Source organism: Chenopodium quinoa, unplaced genomic scaffold, assembly GCF_001683475.1.
Source record: "Chenopodium quinoa cultivar QQ74 unplaced genomic scaffold, ASM168347v1, whole genome shotgun sequence".
Lineage (NCBI taxonomy): Eukaryota > Viridiplantae > Streptophyta > Magnoliopsida > Caryophyllales > Amaranthaceae > Chenopodium > Chenopodium quinoa.
In genome coordinates, this window is record NW_018744128.1 from 742,300 (window position 1) to 761,939 (window position 19,640).

The 19,640-nt window shown below is 33.8% G+C and overlaps 2 protein-coding genes and 2 non-coding genes across 4 annotated transcripts; 3 read left to right on the forward strand and 1 right to left on the reverse strand.

Annotated features, from left to right (window-relative positions):
- Nucleotides 1-1,273: 1,273 nt before the first annotated feature.
- On the reverse strand, nucleotides 1,274-3,956 carry LOC110692709 (ras-related protein Rab11D-like). Its single transcript, XM_021869747.1, has 2 exons — nucleotides 3,470-3,956; nucleotides 1,274-1,998 (listed from the first exon to the last, which is right to left on the reverse strand). Exons 1-2 carry the CDS (start codon nucleotides 3,691-3,693, stop codon nucleotides 1,554-1,556), a joined length of 669 nt encoding a protein of 222 aa, XP_021725439.1. The 5' UTR covers nucleotides 3,694-3,956; the 3' UTR covers nucleotides 1,274-1,553.
- Nucleotides 3,957-9,904: 5,948 nt separating this feature from the next.
- On the forward strand, nucleotides 9,905-9,987 carry TRNAL-UAA. Its single transcript has one exon. It is a non-coding gene; the product is annotated as a tRNA-Leu (tRNA).
- Nucleotides 9,988-15,930: 5,943 nt separating this feature from the next.
- LOC110692846 (B3 domain-containing protein Os06g0112300-like) lies at nucleotides 15,931-16,747 on the forward strand. Its single transcript, XM_021869927.1, has 3 exons — nucleotides 15,931-16,024; nucleotides 16,134-16,318; nucleotides 16,433-16,747. Exons 1-3 carry the CDS (start codon nucleotides 15,931-15,933, stop codon nucleotides 16,745-16,747), a joined length of 594 nt encoding a protein of 197 aa, XP_021725619.1.
- A 2,103-nt stretch (nucleotides 16,748-18,850) lies between these two features.
- Nucleotides 18,851-18,933, forward strand: TRNAL-UAA. Its single transcript has one exon. It is a non-coding gene; the product is annotated as a tRNA-Leu (tRNA).
- Nucleotides 18,934-19,640: the final 707 nt, after the last annotated feature.

The following is a 19,640-nucleotide window of genomic DNA, read 5'->3' on the forward strand; positions in this document are numbered from 1 at the left end:
TGCTAGATCTGCACCTCCATGTGGTCCTGTGACTAACAGTTGGTGTTCAATAATCAAGTCTGTCAATCTGAGTACTTACTTTGCTCATAATTGACGGCCTTGTTTTGCATTTTTGTGGCTAATATATGCCTTTTGACCATTCGAATCGTATGCTTTGTATCTTACTCCGTATATAATGTAATGGATGAAATAATAGTGATGTCATTTATAATCTTATATCGGATTTTTTTGTCCAAGTTTGATAAGGCTGTATATTAATTGTATTGAAGCACTTAATAAGCTACTAGCCTAGTAATTAAAGTTCCAAGTGATAGATAGGGAGAGTGAGGAAAATGATGAACGTTGTTCAAGGGTAGTAACACGAATTAAGAAGGTAAAAGTGAAATTATTACATGGATTACAAGAAGCAACATGTAATTATGCTACGTACTTTGTATGTATCGAGGAGTAGGATGTATTTTTCAATCTATATAGTTAAATGATTTGTGAGAGTGCAAGATGGCTCAAGTGGTTAAAGCTCCCATTCCGATTCCAAGAGATTTTGGGATCGATTCTCATCACCCTGCCTTTATGGCTCTCTAAAGAAAAACAAAAAAAAAAAAAAAAAAAAAAAAAAAAAAAAAAAAAAAAAATTGATTTGTAAAACATAAAATTTATACAGGTTATATTACTGTGTTGCTATTCAGGAAATACAGCTCATTACTGTTTGATGTTTAAGCATTTACAGAATGATAATGAGTTTGCTTGTTAGAGTCACCTTTCCTATTAGCACATTTTAATTTTATCAAATAAACAATTAATCTTAACCAAATTTTCAAATTGCTATCATTATTTCTTATTGGGTGGGGAATGGGGATTGTCTTTTGATGGAGATATCAAAATGTGGAGCCATATTTCCTTCTCTTTTAATGAAAATAAGACAAATAATAATTACTCATGAACACGTATGAATCTCAAATGTAGCTATATCAAACACTTCTTTAACGTTAATTTTTCTTTTCGGAGATAAAATACTTCTATCAAGGGTTCATTAGGTATCGTTGTCACTTTTAAATTTTAAAAGTCATCTACTATAAATTGTACATAATTTAATACTTGTATGTACAATGAATTAATAATCATTTAAACTTAGATTAATCGAGTTGATTATGTAAACTAACAACCGAAAACAAAAACCAACAACGAATGTGCCCAAAAAGTTAAGACATCGTTTTGTAAAAGCCAAAGGGCGGTTTTGAGAAAACAAATACGTAGTAATTGTAACATGACAAACTTAACCAACCTTCAAATAATCAAATCTATTGATATAGTTAAACACAAGGATAAAAAATGTGTAACATTTAGGGCGCCATACTATATCACACATTAGATCAACTAGCTGTACCTCCTTCCAAACAAGCTAACCGACAGATTTTTACAAACCAAATTTAGCAACCAAAAACCCCTCCCCAATCTCATCATCCCCAATCTCTATCCTCAAATACAGTACAATGTTTAAGAGAAAACCAATAATGAAAGAGTTGACCAACATACGACCAAAATTGCAAACGACTTTACGAACTACAACACATTCCTTTCTTTTCAGAGATTACTTGACCAGGACCGGGAACTAAGATCGACTTCCCAGCTGCTGGTGCAGGGTTGCCGTTAGTTTGTTCATCACTGGCAGCCAATGTCTTCTTGTTTACAATGCTGAATATCTCGTTTAAGACAGTATTAAAAGCTGTTTCCACATTTGTTGAATCTAAAGCTGAGGTCTCTAGGAAGAAAAGCCCTTCTTTCTCTGCAAACTCTTTGGCATCTTCAGTTGCAACTGCACGCTGATCCTCAAGATCAATTTTGTTCCCAACAAGCATGATGACTATGTTCTTGTCAGCATGGCCGCGCAACTCTTCCAGCCACCTTGGTATGTGCTCAAAGGTTTGGCGCTTTGTTATATCATAAACTAATAATGCACCGACTGCTCCCCTATAATATGCACTTGTGACAGCTCTGTACCTGTTGCCATTTCAAACTTGTGTCAGGAAGGAATTAATCAAATTATACCATATTTTAATTGCAACAAAAACACTTTCCTGGCATAAATGATAAGGAGTAAAACTTTTTTCAATAATGTGGGAAGATCTAGCTCATTCAGATAAGGTCAATCCCGTGTATTTCTCAGATAGCAGTCCTACTATACCTTAAAAGTTCCAGCCGAATTGTTCCCAGTATTTATTTGCAAAGAGGCGAAAAAATTGTTGTTTATGTTAGATTCCGAGCTCAAAAGGTATAGCTAATTCAGGGAAAACAAAATGCTAGATAATGTGGTCATGTGGACATTAAGTAGGCGTTATCAGTTCTTTCTAATTTGTGGGAATAACAGAGCAGGAGACGGAGACATTTTGGTGATTATAAAGGAAATTATTCCATCCTACTCCAAGAGCATCACAGATCCATACTTGATAATTAGTGAACCTTGTGTGAGGTTCCAAGAGCATCACAGATCCATACTTACTAATTAGTGAACCTTGTGTGAGGTTCATGACTCAATGCCTAATTACATGGTTGTAAACTCACACGAAGCAGTTTACAGATCAATTTCTGGTTACAGGGTCACAAACTCACATGGAGCGTCCGCATTGCTAGAAGGTTGAATGCAAGGTAGATTTGCTAGATTGAAGATCTAACACAAAATCATGGTATTGTCGACATGTAAAGCTACAACACAAGGCATATGAAAGAAGAAGCTATGCTACCCTCTACTAATGACCACCTAGTCAATCATCTACTAGCATAACATGATCAGATGATAAAGCAAATCAAGTAGGTGGATGATTTAAATGATGTTCGAAGCAATGCCGACACTGCGACACACACTAATGCCCATTTTAGCCTTAAACCAATTCCTAACCGATCCCAATTAATCTCTATTATGTAAGCCTACACATAAGTAGTTTGTAATCCACCTAAATTTCCGGAACTTACATACACATACTCAGTTCAAATAATACTTGTACATGATTTTTAATTTAAAACACGCATCGCGTGATCTACTCCATACACAGAAGTGACAGAACAACATCTAACTAAAAGTAAGTTTCTAATAGACTAAAATAACACAAACTCAAAATTCAAATTTCCCAGCAATTGAACTCAAAACCATCTCAAATTCTCTCTCCTATACTTCAAAACACCAATCCAACTACTTAATATCACTATCAATAGCATTAATCAATTTAACAAGCAACAAATCACCTTACTAGCAAGCGAAAGGACAATTATATGCCAGATCAACTTATCACATCATTAATATATTAATCAAACTCCTAAAATCTTGAACTAATCGCACCATTACTTATTAATATAACACCTAAAATCTTGAACCAATCACAACATTAATTACTCAATCAAATACCCATCAAAAACAGTAAACATTAAAAATAAAATTTATAAAAATAGGAGAAAGAAAAAGGAAGTAGGAAAATACCGTTCTTGGCCAGCAGTATCCCAGATCTGGGCTTTAACACTCTTGTGCTGAATAACGAGGGTTCGAGTCTGAAACTCAACACCAATTGTTGCTTTTGAATCCAAACTAAATTCATCTCTTGCAAATCTAGCCAATATCTGAGACTTACCCACTGCTGAATCACCAATTAACACCACTTTGAACACATAGTCCACCTTTTGACTCGCATCTCCATAACCCGCCATTGTTGCTCCTCGAAAAAGCTTGAGATTAAGCTGCTGATTCTGCTATTTGGTTCTTGAAAACCCTAAAAAATTGAAGGTAGATTTTGGGGTAAAAGGGAGAAAATGGTTTTGAATTTTGTTTAAAAAGGGGTTTGAGGAAGAAAGTGTGAATTGATTTGGGAAGATTTTGGAAGGGGTGTGAAAAAGGGAGAAGAATGAAAGTGAATGTTTTTCTTGGGATTTTATAATAACGTTTTATATGGTGAAAAAGAATATACTGTGATTTTTTGAAAAGGGGAAAGTTAATGGGTTTTGAGTAAATTAGAGGGATAATCAATTTTCAAGTAGAAAAGATAATTAATGTGGGACACAGCTTTTCATTGGTTGTACATTGATAATTTTTTATTTTGCACTATGTTATTGGGAAACACAAATTTGTACTCCCTCCATTTCCGAAAGTTACTTTGCAATTACACGGTATTTAGTAAGCATCTTTGACCATGGTGTAAGTGAAATTTGTAAAAAGTTGATATTTGGATTATTTATAATAAGGGAAATCTAATATGATATCAAATGCTAATTTATTTATATTGTATAGCTCATAAAATGTGGTCAAAATTATTTTATTTTGACCACATGGATAGTAAGTGAGTCAAACTTTCAGAAACGGAGATAATATTTCAAATTGCAGATATAATCACTCAATTTTATTTTGTTTTTAAAATTGATTTGTAGGTTGAATTGTTATTTTTACCGTACTTTTTTTTTATTTTTGATTTGGGCTTGGGTTAGACTGGGCATTTTCATTTTTTATTGAAAGAAGTTTTATTTTTGCCCCTTTTAACTTTTCACGCTTTTCAAGATGTGCCTTATAATATAGGAAGTATATTACATCATTTTCATATGTGTAAAGATTATAAAAATTTGATATTAATATTTCCTTCGTTTATTTTTAGTTGCACCACTTTCCTAAGACGGAAGTTTTAAATTAGTTGCATCACTTCTTTTTTAATCAATAAACTCTCTCTATCTCTCTCCTATCACATGGGTCCATTTTTTTTTTTTTATATCTCTCATCTCCAAAAATTATCCTTTTTTTATTAGACACTCAAAATTACCTAAGAGTTCACAATTTGCAAAGAGATGCAACTAAATAAAACAGAGAGAGTAAAACATAATGAGACGAATCTAACAAAACGCCACATGACTACATTATCTCTTACTGTATTGATTAATGAGAATTTATAATCAAAGTTTTTAAAGTTTGATCAATTTAATGGGGCAAATATATATATAGGAACAGAGGGAGTATAAATTAACATCCGCCAAAGTAGTGCGGAGTGTAGTACTCCCTATGTCCCATAATACTTGACATGTTTACCATTTTTGTCCGTCCCAAAATACTTGACACGTTACTAAATATAGAATGAGACCACTAATAAAAAAATATTTTCTTACAATATAAAAAAAATACTAAATAAATCCTACATTTTCTCTCTCTTCACTACCCCCATCTCCCTCTCTTTTTGTTTTCTTACAATATAAAAATTCAAAAGAGAATCCTTTATATAATAAACAAATGTTTTAAATGGACCTGATTGTAATTTTTTTAAACTCGTGTCCACCCCAACATCCCAAGTATTATGGGACGGATGGAATACTTTGCCGGAAATAGGAATTATCTCCCATCTTTTCTGCAAAGTATTGTACGAGTACTCCATATTTTTCTTCTTGACTCGCTCCAAACTACAAATTTCAAACTATTGATGTGTAATAATCTCTTTCTCTTGTCATCTCTCATTTAAATAGAAAATTAGTGCTTAGTCTGGGCGATGTCACGGGTCATACGTTATAATTTTCATGTATTATAATTTTCATGTATTATACGTATGTAGATAAATTTGATAGGCCTTTCGTCCCCAGGAGATATGAGGTAATAGTTACATTGAATACATATTGAGTTTATTCTTTGAGTATCTTACTACCTTTGTTACATATTATTTGCAACGATTAAACATATTCTACTCATATTTTATGTCAAATCGCGGCAAATAATATGACATAGAGGTAGTACCTTTTTAAATAAAATAAAAAAAAAATAAAAAAAAATTGAACCTTGTGCTTTTCACTTACATAATATTATATTTTTTACATATTGATAACGTGATTGATAATTGGCTTAGATAGTTAAATGGCCATCCTTGCTATAAAAGAGGGTATATGTAACACATGAACGCCTTTTAATAGATTAGTATAGATACTAGAGATCCATATATCATTTACCTGTATTAATTATGTAATTGCTTATATATATCCCTTAAGGCTACATAAATCATTTACCCATATTTTAGGAAGTCTATTAAGTACATATATATATATAACCCTTAAGATTACATATATCATTTACCCATATTAACCATCAAAGTTATATGCTACGGAGTAACAAACAAAGAACTATAAAAAATGGAGAAAGTATTGACAAGATGACAAATTTACCAGAGAATATAGAGTGATGAAAGGACTTAGTCATTAGTTGTTGTTTCGGCAAAAAATGAGCTAATCGGGCCTTCGAGGGGTGTTTGAGAACCTCGAATTTGGGCCTTGAATGGACCTGCAAAATGAACCCCGAGCCCCGGGGGTTGAACCCGGGGCGGAGCCTCCGACGCCCAAGTTAGTTGCCAAACAATGCATATTTTGAGAGGAGTTTAGGGGAGAGAGTGGAGGAGTATGGTCATCTTAGATGATAAGAGTGACCTCCTTTTACCTTATGCCCTTTGAGGGGTATTTATATGAGTACATAAGTGGGTTTATGAGCCCTAAAATTACATATGTGGATCGTTGAAGGCCATATTGATGTATTTGACTTATTTGGGGCCTTTTATACCTTTTTTATGCCCTTTGGGCTTATATGGGTAGAGTTACCCTAGACTAAAATGGGTATGACCATTTTAGGACCCAAACAATTAGCCCCCGAGACCCAATTCTATTTGAAAAAATGAGTTGGGTTTTGTTTCAATTTCCCAAATAATTTGTTCATAGAAATTGAGTCGAAGGACTTTATTTGTTCAGGTTTATGCAGGGCAACACTCTTGATCCGAGGATTGTAAGAGTTATTACTCTTGATCCGAGGACTGAAAGTGTTCATCCGAGGCAACACTCTTGATGCAAGGATTGAAAGAGTTAATCACTCTTGATCCGAGGATTGAAAGTGTTCATCCGAGGCAACACTCTTGATGCAAGGATTGAAAGAGTTAATTACTCTTGATCCGAGGATTGAAAGAGTTCATCCGAGGCAACACTCTTGATCCAAGGTTTGATCCGAGGACTGAAAGAGTTCATCCGAGGCAACACTCTTGATCCAAGGTTTGATCCGAGGACTGAAAGAGTTCATCCGAGGCAACACACTCTTGATCCAAGGATTGAAAGAGTTAATTACTCTTGATCCGAGGACTGAAAGAGTTCATCCGAGGCAACACTCTTGATCCAAGGTTTGATCCGAGGACTGAAAGAGTTCATCCGAGGCAACACTCTTGATCCAAGGATTGAAAGAGTTAATTACTCTTGATCCGAGGACTGAAAGAGTTTATCTGAGGCAACACTCTTGATCCAAGGATTGAAAGAGCTAATTACTCTTGATCCGAGGAATGAAAGAGTTCATACGAGGCAACACTCTTGATCCGAGGATTGTAAGAGTTTATTCTGAGGCAACACTCTTGATCCGAGGATTGTAAGAGTTTATCTGAGGCAACACTCTTGATCCAAGGATTGAAAGAGTTAATTACTCTTGATCCGAGGACTGAAAGAGTTCATCTGAGGCAACACTCTTGATCCAAGGATTGAAAGAGTTAATTACTCTTGATCCGAGGACTGAAAGAGTTCATCCGAGGCAACACTCTTGATCCAAGGTTTGATCCGAGTAATGAAAGAGTTCATACGAGGCAACACTCTTGATCCGAGGATTGTAAGAGTTTATCCTGAGGCAACACTCTTGATCCGAGGATTGTAAGAGTTTATCTGAGGCAACACTCTTGATCCGAGGATTGTAAGAGTTAATTACTCTTGATCCAAGGATAGAAAGAGTTTATTACTCTTGATCCGGGGATAGAAAGAGTTTACTCTTGATCCGAGGATAGAAAGAGTTTACCCTTGATCCGAGGATAGAAAGAGTTGTTTTTTTTTTTTTTTTTTTTTTAATCATCATCATCGTGAGGAAGATTGATGATTAATTTTATCATCGTCATCGTGAGGATAGTTGATGATATTTTTTTTTTTTGAGGAAAATATTGACTCGAAAAATTAAGAGCCATTTTTCGTTGCTGAAGCAATTTGATAGATGGGATTTGATGAAAGTGGGCCCGAAGCCATTTACTTGATAAAAGTAGTAGCCGCAGGTAAGAAAGCTTCTGGCCATCTACCCTGACAAAGGTAGTTTTTTTTTATGGCTTATAGCTCTTTGAAAATGGTCAAAAGGTAAATTTTTCTTCTGACTTGTTATCATCAGATTTGATGTAGGTTGAGGTCGGGTACAATTTGAGCCAATTGCACTTGACTGCCGAAGCTAATTGCTTTGGTTGCTCTAGCATTAGCTCGTATGAGCTTCGGCTTGGATGAACCTTCTTCGGTTCAGACAAACCATCTTCGGCAGCACCCTCGGCTCATATGGTTGTGAGCTTCGGCTGGGAGCTCGAATCTCGGCGAAGGTAAACCTCGGCTGGGATCGGCTTCGGCTATGGCTAGCCTCGGCCAGGAGATAAGAGGTGAGCTTCGGCTTGGCAATGGTTACCGACCTTAACTTGGGAGCGGTAAACTGTACCACCCTTGGTTTCTGCTGAATCACCTTCGACTCGCCCAGAACGCCTTCGTCTTGGGCTGAAACTCCTTCGGTCTCGGCTGAAAAGCCTTAGGCTTGGCTGAAACACCGGTCTCGGCTCGGCTGGCTTGCCCAGAACACCTTCGGCTTGGGCTGAAACACCTTCGGATAGCCTCGGCTCGATGAGCTTCGGATTCCTTTTGCTTATCCGAGGTATTTGCTTCGGATTTTTAGATTGGTGATAGTTTGAGCTTTTTTAAGCTTCAACAATGGTAGACAACCTCGGATCTTCTTCAGCTGCTACTTTAGATGTGATGTGAAGAGATTTGGCTCACTTCACAATACTAGCCTTGACCCCCATTGACCTCGGCATGTGTTGCCTAGGATGAAATGGTGAGTCGTTCTAGTGGTGGAGTTGTGAGCCTTGAAGCTTGTGATGAAGACAATGGCAATTTCCTTTGGCAAGCATTCAATTTACATAAACTTGATTGATTTTTTATGTATGTTTCATGCCACCTGCTGCCTCTTCAACTTGGTGGTGTGAATGAAAGGCTTGCTTTTGTGAGCTTTCCATTAGAGCCACGTAGATCTAGCTTTTATTCTTCTTCAAGAATAATTAAGGTTTGACCATATTCATGGAATATTTCCCAATTTTTTTGTAAAGGCACGAAGTACCTTGTTAGTAGTGGTTAGATTGGCGACAAATCAAAATGTTTATCTATCATCTCCACCATTTGCAAGAATGATTACCCCTTTTGACAGGAGTAATAATTTTGGGTTAAATTTGCTAGAAATTTTGACCCTTTTTCGTGATAGAACACAGTAGCCATGAATTAGTGGATTTTCATGGGTAGTAGTACTCGTCTCCCCACAGACGGCGCCAAATTATTTCGGCAAAAAATGATGTCTGAGAACCTCGAATTTGGGCCTTGAATGAACCTGCAAAATGAACCCCGAGCCCCGGGGGTTGAACCCGGGGCGTAGCCTCCGACGCCCAAGTTAGTTGCCAAACAATGCATATTTTGAGAGGAGTTTAGGGGAGAGAGTGGAGGAGTATGGTCATCTTAGATGATAAGAGTGACCTCCTTTTACCTTATGCCCTTTGAGGGGTATTTATGAGTACATAAGTGGGTTTATGAGCCCTAAAATTACATATGTGGGCCGTTGAAGGCCATATTGATGTATTTGACTTATTTGGGGCCTTTTATACCTTTTTTATGCCCTTTGGACTTATATGGGTAGAGTTACCCAAGACTAAAATGGGTATGACCATTTTAGTACCCAAACAGTTGTAAAATTGAATAAACACCTAGAGAATTGATAAGCCGATTACCACCATCTATTTATTGATCATTTTTACTAATTATTACTCTTAATTAAAATTTTGTTATAGCTGAAATTACATCTCATATTTAACGAACAGCTGGTTTGCCCGAGTGGTTAAGGGGGCAGACTTAAGATCTGCTGCACATAAGTGCGCGTGGGTTCGAACCCCACAGCCAGCATTTATTTTGGGAAATAATCTTCCCCATTTTAGAAATACTTTTTTTTTTTTTTTTTTGTTATTAAGACTTTGCTGGCATAATCTACTTGTATGTTGCTTGGTCACTTTAAATTTTCAAACATTTAGGTTAAGTCTCGTGTCATGTACGGTAATTTTACTATTGTATTTATCATTATTTAACACTACATATAATTATAAAAATTTATATTTTGCAAAATAAGATGAAAATTTTGTAATCACAAAATATAAAGAAAATTATATCATATTAAAGAAAATAGAGAGAGTAAATAAAAAAAAAAAAAAAAACCCAGACAGAGTATTACATGCACAACTAACAGAAAATTGGATTACATCACAAAGTAAAAGATAGGAAAATATAATTGCATAGTATTAAATTAAAGAATAATATTTTTGTTAGATGTGTATAAATGGAATATATTTACCAAATAAGAAGGGAAATATATATTGTTGTATAGTTCAGTATTATATATTCTCTAGAAAAATTTGGCATTTAAAAAAAAAAAAAAAAAAAAAAAACCAACTTTTGGAGGGAAATTTTTTGTCATGAGATGACACATGTCATTTTTGGTTTCGCCTTTAATATATAGTTATAGAAGATAGATAAGCGAAATTAAAAAAAAAAATAAAAAATAAAAATATATTGGAAGTAAAATTAGCAAGTTAAAATCACATTGAAGATTTGAAGTAACACTTACTTAATCAGAAAATAATATTGCTAATATTACGTAACTCTCTTTCAATAAGATACTTAAGCTTGCGTGATAAGTCATACAAAAGTGATTTTTTTTTTACAAAAAAAAAAAAAAAAAAAAAAATTAACTTAACCAAATTTTGTTTTTTTTTTTTTTTAAAATATTTTTATGTAAAGTGGAAATTGTACAGAGTATATATATTTTAGCTAAAAAAATCATTACTTATAAAATATAAGGATTTTATAATAAGTAAGATATTACATGGAAATATTAAGTTTTCTTTACAAAGTAATTAAAATGGTACAAAAACTTTTGTATACATCCGATATACAGTAATATTACTAAACGTCGAGGTAACTTTTATTATATTTAGAATTACTTTTAAAGTTTTTTGGGCAATAAAGCATAAATAACTTTTATTTAAATCAGGGTAACTTATATATACTGGGTAACATTCATTCATTATAGGATAACTTTTGATTATTTTAAGGTAACTTTATAGTGGATGTACAATATTTCATTATACATCTGATTTTTTAATATGTTTGCCAAAAAGGAATCATTAAAGTTAACTTATTTACTGCCTAAAAAGTTAAGTTATATTTATAGATATTAAAAAAAAAAAAAAACCTAAGGACACACTAGAAAATGACACGTGTCATTACTGGTGTGCCTTTTAGTATATAAAGTATTGATTGATTGATTAAGTTTATTAAAAAAAAAAAAAATACTTGTACAGTTCAACACTTCAACATATTACGAGTACAAAATTTGCCAACAATATTACAATATTTTCATGATGACATTTAAAAAAAAAAAATAAGTCAAAGATTACAAATAATTTGTACTTTTAAAAAGGCAATACAAGTTATGGGAACAAGCTAAGAGACACACGCAATGCTTGCGTGTGCAATATAAAAAATCTATCATGTTCAATTTTTTTTTTAAGAATGTTATCCTCTTTATTCTAATTAAAAAATATTTTATATATATATACGGGAAGGTTCCGCTGAAAACAGAGCTTATGGTGAAAACTAAAAACAGAAAATCTCAACCATCCATTATTACTAACAAGATCTAACGGTTTAAAAAAATAATAAAGTAGAGTCACTATATATAAAAATAACGTAATTGTATACAAAAATAGGGTAACTATATCAATTTTTACAACATTTGTCACTATATACAAAAATAGAGTAACTTTATCAATTTTGATCCTATTCATAGAAGTCACTATATACAAAAGTAGGGTAACTATATCAATTTTGACCACATTTACATATAGGTCGCTATATACAAAGATAAGATAATTATATTAATTATAGCTTGCAATGTTGCTGAAAATCCAGCAAGATTGATATATACAAAAATAAGGTGACTGAAACAAAATTTACAACATTTCCATGATACTAAGGTCATTATATACGAACATAAGGTAACTAATAACTATATATAAACTTCGGGTAATTATATCAATTTGACACCATTTACCCAGAGGTCACTAAATATAAAAATAAAGGGTATTAAAAAAATCTTTGTAGGATTCGAACCTACATCCCGTGATTACACGGTGCTCGACCAATTGAGCTGATAGGCTTTCAACATGCCAGAAACTAGAGGCTTAAAACCAACACATATTTTAAATTTATATTTGAGATTTTACAATAACCTTTCACACACACACAAAAAAAAAAAAAAAAAAAAATTACAAAATTTATAACCTTACACATATTTTACAATTGCGGTACCTCTCTTTTTCCCATAATTTCCTGCGGCCGATTTAGAGGGAACAATTAAGCCCCAAACCTAGACCACCACCACCACCGAAACCTCCAAACCCAGACCACCGACACCATCGAAACCCCAAACCCAGACCACCACCACCACCGACACCACCAAAACCCCCAAACCCAGACCAACACAACCACCGACACCCACCAAAAAAAACCGATTCCACCCACAAACCAAGCGAAACCACCTTACCCACTGAAAATCACCGAAACCACCAACACCACCAAAACCCCCAAACCTAGACCACCACCACCACCACCGAAACCCCAAACCCAGACCACCACCACCACCGACACCACCAATTTGCTAATAATATCAAACTATTGACATACTATAGCTAAATAATCCAGTATAAAAAAAATAAAAAATAAAAATAGCAAAAATGCAAAAATTAAAACCTAAATTAGCAATTTATTATCAAAATTCAGTTACAATACAACAAAATTGCATATAATTCACGACAATTACACATAGAATCAGAAGGAAAACAACAATTGAAGAACAAATCAAGTTCAAACGTAAAAAAACACGATTAAAAAACCAAAAAAAAAAAAACATAATAAGATCGAACCTCCAAAAATACCTTAGCCGCTTCAATGGAGAATTCAGAGTATGCTTCCGCCGCGCATTGGCGTCACCAGGATTTTCGAAGTGTGGGTTTGAAACTTCGGAAATTTGAAATCGTAATTAACAAAGGAATAAAAATATAATAATTAAATATTCAGTACATAAATGAATGAATGATAAATTCAATAATCAATATGACAATATCAAATTATCAATGAAATAGAATATCAAAAATAAAATAATAAATTAAATAGAAATTATATTATTATACGAAGAGAGAGAAACACACACAGTAGAGAGAGAAAATAGATTAGTTGGTTGAAGAGAGAGAAAGTAGGAAAGAGAAAATAACGTGTGAATTAAGAGATTAAAGATGTCTGAAAATAAGGGGAAAAAATCTCAGCCATAAGATTTGATGTACAACCCAGATTAAATGTTTTCAGTTTTCACTTTACCAATTGTTTTCACATGATCCAACTTATATATATATATATATATATATGTGAATGAAGTCATAGATCCTAAATAATAGGGTCAAAATTTTTTTTAAAAAGGATGGTAGATTTTTTTTTTATTTTTTTTTTAAATAAGGATAATAAATTATTTTTTTTTTAAAAAAGGATGGTAGTTTTTTTAAAAAAAGTTTTTTAAAAAATAAAAAATAAAAAAGAAGAAAATGAGAGGGGTATTTTGGAAAGTGAAATTTATCAACCAAACCCCTTCTCACGTTATATTACACTATTAGATATGTGATAGGGGTATTTTTTGTACTTGTAATATTATAACATACGGGTAGTAATTAATTTGGGTAAAAATACCCAGGCCATGTGGCCCAATCATAAGGGGACACGTGTCCTCCCATGAGAGATTAAAAAAGAACCAATCACCAGTTGACACGTGGCACTCCTATTATTAGGGAAAAAGGCGGCTTTCAAAGGCCTAAATCCCAAGAACGCCGTAAAAATGGCACATCCCATTTACCTAGGTTGATGACCTATAAAAGGGGGCACTGATCCCCATGACCCTATAAATAGGGAGATTTACACCAATTTGGGGGCAAGTTCATTTTATTACACACAATCAATTTTCTCACATCAGAGAAAACACCTGATCTCGGAATCTGAGAAGATCTACTTTAACTTTCCGCACTTTTTACTCTCCTTCGACTCTTACTAACTTGATCGTCAGAGGCGAAACTCTGCACAACCGGAGTTTCCGTTTGTTTCCAGGTGCAGGCGAAGGGAATCCAGTCTTGATGACGTAACTCTCCCGCGGGACACATAAAAACCCAGTCTTGATGACGTAACTCTCCCGCGGGACACATAAAAAACCCCGAAGCAGTAATAATTTGAAATGTGCTTGTATTGGCTTATTTTCGCAAAAGATTAATTACTCTTGCAAAGATTGATATATTATGATAATAGCCCGCTCTATCTTCCGCTCACCAAAAATTAAAAATAAAATAATAAAATGAGTATGAATCATGCATTTGTCTCAAAATATAGTGCTTTATTTTACATGATTTTCAAGACATAGACGAAACTAACAACATATCACATGAATATCAAAATATGTTTTCTCTTTCGTGTATATTAGTGAGATTGTTTTGTCTACGTCTTAAAAGTTTGACCATAAATAAGTGCACGTAGGCACTAGTCTTAGTAGTCTATATATACTAAAGTGAACATAAATAGATATTTACTGCTACTACTGTGAGAAGTGGTAGTTAGGTTGTAGTTGTACATATCTTAAATAAGCTTCATTGATGTCTTACTACCTCTACTACAGTTTTAGGGAGTAGCTTATTATTTTGGTGAGATTTTCTGATTTCAGAAATTTCAATTCACCTATTTTTGGCAAGAACTGTCAAATCCTGAACCTTCATCATGACATGTGACGAGAATTCTGAGTGTAATAATGTTGCTTGTTTCTTCAAGATCATACTTGAACTTCGACATGATCTCCAAAAACTGGTATAGATTTTGTTCCTTTAACTTCTCTGTATATTTATTTGATCTAGTGCAACTTTTTGGTTGTTTTGGTTTTATAGTCCATTTATACATATTTCATGCTTGAATTTTGTGTTTTGTCATATACGAATCGAGTATATAAACTGTCATGTTATTATTTTAAATTATACTATCAATATGACTAATAATTTTAGATGGAGGGACAGGGGGAGAATCTATTTGTCAATTAAGTAGCTAAGATGATCAAACACAGTAATTTTAATTTGAAGTAGTTGGTTGTTTGAAGCATACATTGGGTACCCCGTACAACAAGGGTGTAAAGTGTAATATGAACTACCTAAATTATTTGATTATTTATAAAATTCTATTTAATGAAAAAATGATAATATAATGATAAAAAAATCAACGCCTAATGATCAAGCTGAGTTGCTATCTTATAGTCTTATTCTCTTAAGAAGACATGTATCAAAAGACTAAGCCTTGCTTGTAGCTCTAATTGATTGTACATGTCGTATATCATATTATTAATAACATTGCTCGTATTAATGTATTATTCTTTCCTGTCAAACCAAATTTATTCAACAGAGATTTAATCTGTTCATTTTACTTACAATTTATAGTCTGACTTTAACACATTCATAAATTTCATCTATGATTCTTTCTTACTTTCTTAGGAAATTCCAAGAAAATTCATGAGTACACATGGAAAAGATCTCTCAAATGTCATATACTTAAAACATTCCAACTGGTAAAGTATGGGAGTTTAACTTGGTCAGAGAAAATGACAAGGCTTTCTTGCAAAAAGGTTGGCCAAAATTTGTCCAGTTCTACTCATTGAATGATAAGCATTGCTTGATGTTCAAATACAAAGGAAATTCTCATTTCGATGTCATCATTTTCGACATGAGTGCTTCTGAGATCGAGTATCCGTTTGATCCTGAACCATGTAGGGGAAACAACCCTTTACAAAAGAGGAAAACTAATTCTTCAGAGAAAGGTACTTCAACTTCTAAAGTCATTAACATAAAAAATGTGTACAAAGTGTTAAAACACAAATTACTTACAAACTTGTTATGATTTTCTTATGTACTTTATTAAATTTTCAGTTCATTCGCGATCAGACAAAAGGATGCAAAGTGTTACATCTGGTAAGCTCATAATATCTTACAATAAAAGGTATTTCACCCCAGAGGAATGGAGGAGGGTTCGCGCTTATTATGCTGATCACTGTAAGCATCCCTCATTTGCTACGAAAATATGTCCATCCTTTGAAGAGTCCAAGTTTGCTATGGTGAGTTGTGAGTAATTAGTTTGAAATTTCTCTGTTTTGTCTTGGTTTACACATCTGATCGTAATTGCTCTTAAATTGTGTAATTAGTGAAGTTTATTTTGATGAATCAAGCAGGATATACCAAAAACATTTGCACACAAATTCTTGCACAATGAGCCTTGCCCTAGCACATTCAACCTTCAAACAGATACCGGAAAAGCTTGGCCAGTGAGGAGTTGTGCCTCAGTTGGTAACTATGGTAAGACTAATATGAAGTTGATGGGCGCAGGATGGAGAAAATTTGCATTAGGTAACAACTTGAAAGCTGGCGATATCTGCATCTTTGAGTTGATCAAGAAACAAGAGTTCAAAGTTCACATAATTCGTGTTCCTTATGCTAAGGAAAAACTCGAAAACATACCAGTAATAATCGAAGTTGAATCAGACTAAAAGGTTGTAGGAATGTGGGTGTATGTGCTAACTGCTAAGATATTTTGTTCATTGCTTTTGGTTGTTCTTCTTGGGCTTGTAGTTATATTGAGAAGTTTAGTCCAAGTACTTTGATCCAGTAGTTTTACAAACGGCTGCTACAATCTATATGATCTATCATTTTGTCCGGAATTTATAGTCATGTTGATAATGTAATTTGAACTAGTAATGTGACAACTAAATTGAAGCGGAAAAAAATATATAACTATCTTTTGAAAATATTCTTTTTGAATGAACAAACATGTACGTATAAAGTAAGTAATAGGTTTTTTTTTTTAAGGTAAGGAAAATCACATTCGGAAGCCCTCCCGGAATTCCTAACGTGTCAGAAGAAAGAATAGGGAATAGGCTAGAGCTATTACAAACATCAATATCCATATTATCAGACACAAAATGACCTACATTAGCGATCCAATCTGCTGCTCGATTTGCGTTTCGGTAAATGTGTCGAATACTCCAATTATGAAACCGAGTGAGGAGAGACCGAATATCTTTTATAATATGCTCGATCTGCCAAGGGATTGCCCAAATGGTTTTCACTGAGTTGATGACTAATAGATTATCACCTTCAATCTGAATGTTCTGAATGCCACATTGAATAGCTAGTTGGACTCCTTTATGAAGAGTTGTAGCTTCTGTTATAAATACTTTGGTGTTGCCGAGATTGAAAGTAGATGCCTTGATGAGGGCTCCGCTGCTATCTCTGATGATGATTCAACACTTTAAGTAGGCCAATACTGGAGCTCAAATCTACTAGAGCAATAAAACTGGTCATGATGTCCTGGAAGTCCTGGAAGAATTTCACCCAATTTTTTCAAACGAGCTGACCCTCCTATATTACATAAATACACCTTATTTTCATTAGTTAAGACACATATCATCCGATTATTAGTTGGGTGTACATAAATAATATTTGTAGGTCTTCCAACGTACGTCCTTATTACTATTATTCCCGATGAATTCATTGAGATCCAGTACATTATATGTCATTTGAATACAGTCGCCCTTTACGTCTACATACATAAGAGCCCTTATAATAAACACGGGTAGGAAACATGGCAAATCTGGCAAGATCAAGATAGACTGAAATCAATTTCCCTCCACATTCTAAGAGGTTTCCTCTACGATTACGAAGAATTGGTAGAGTTCTGGCCTCAACAACTCGGCTTGAAGTAGGAGTCACATCGAATGGATCAAACAACCCGAAATAAACACTACAGCGAACACAAACCATTCCCTTACAAACCCTAAGCTCAATATCTATCCACCTACAATTCTCAGATTCAAACTCAAGTAAGGATCAAATTCCCACGTCAAGGGCGTGGGACGAAGAACTACAACAACCCTGTACTTATAATCTATACGTCTATCAATGTCATCATAGTACGGATCTTGACTCACTAAACCAGCCCATGATGTCTCAAACCACGACACACGAGCTGGATTCGGAGGAAGAGCAACCCATTGCTTTGTTATTGGATTACAAATGTAATACTGGCGACCATCATTACTACTTGAATCATTGCATAAGATTAAATCCTTAAACGTCGCAACAAGTTTTAATTGAAAAGGAAGAAAAGTAAGGGTAGTTGAATACTTTGTGAAACGGGGAGTTAGTCCAAATTTTCTCATTTTCAACACGTTTAATTAAATTGGCTAGCACAACCTAAACTACAAGTTTAATCATACATGGTATGTGGTAGTGTCAAACCTTGTTCAACGATTTCTATAGTTAACATTCTTGAACCACTAACTGATCTAGATCACACAATTTCATGAAGTTGAAAACATATTAGTATATTCGTTAGTCGTTTAGTGTATGCATGTTATTATCTTTAAACGATTTGATTAGTAAAGTCTTTATATATTGGTACATTATTTATGATATTCTACTCTATATGATCAATTATTTTTAAATACTGGAGAATTAAATATGGAGAAACAACTAGAGAGCAAACCTACAGAGTACTACTTTATAATAAAAAGGGACAAGTATTTGGTTTTATTTGTGTCAGATTTATTAAATGTAATAACTAAAAACTGCAAGCTATTGCTTTCATCAAAGCTGGTTTGCCCGAGTGGTTAAGGGGGCAGACTTAAGATCTGCTGCACACAAGTGCGCGTGGGTTCGAACCCCACAGCCAGCATTTTTTGTTTACAAAAACTTTTTTAATTTTTCCCTTATTAATTAAGGATATTGCTAACGAGCGTTCCGGGGCGTTAAGATAAGAAATAATTATATTGGTTAAAATAGTATTAAGTTAGGAATGCATGACAAAATTACACGTCGTTCGGTGTAATTAATGTTAGTTTTACTCCAATGATTCCATTTTTAATTCTCTTATTTAACGCCCCGGAGGCGCTCATTAGCTTTTACCATTAAGTAATAAATAATAAAATTATAACACAAGATTTAAGAGGTGCAAAAATAGACCGACCTGACCCGGAAAAAATCATAACTTATATGGATACAATGATTTAACATGAATCAAATTTAAAATAGATTCGACTTTAATTACCGAATCTGAACTGCACACTCAAATTAACACCTCTACAACATTTTACGACTCCTTCGTTTTATCCTTTCCACAAAAATAATTAAAAATAAAACTATTGTGGTTCTTTAAAATACTTTTATTACGAGTATAATTTTTTGGGCAATGCTTTAATATACTTCCTTTTTTAGTATTAAGTTGAGAATTTATCAACAATTCACGAGTAAATTGATATAATATATGTTTATTTATTGTTTATTTTTTTAGGGTAATGCTATATGTAGCTCACGTACAAGCATTAAATACACTATTGAAAATTGTATAAAATTAGAAATTCATGACAAAAACACATTAAAATC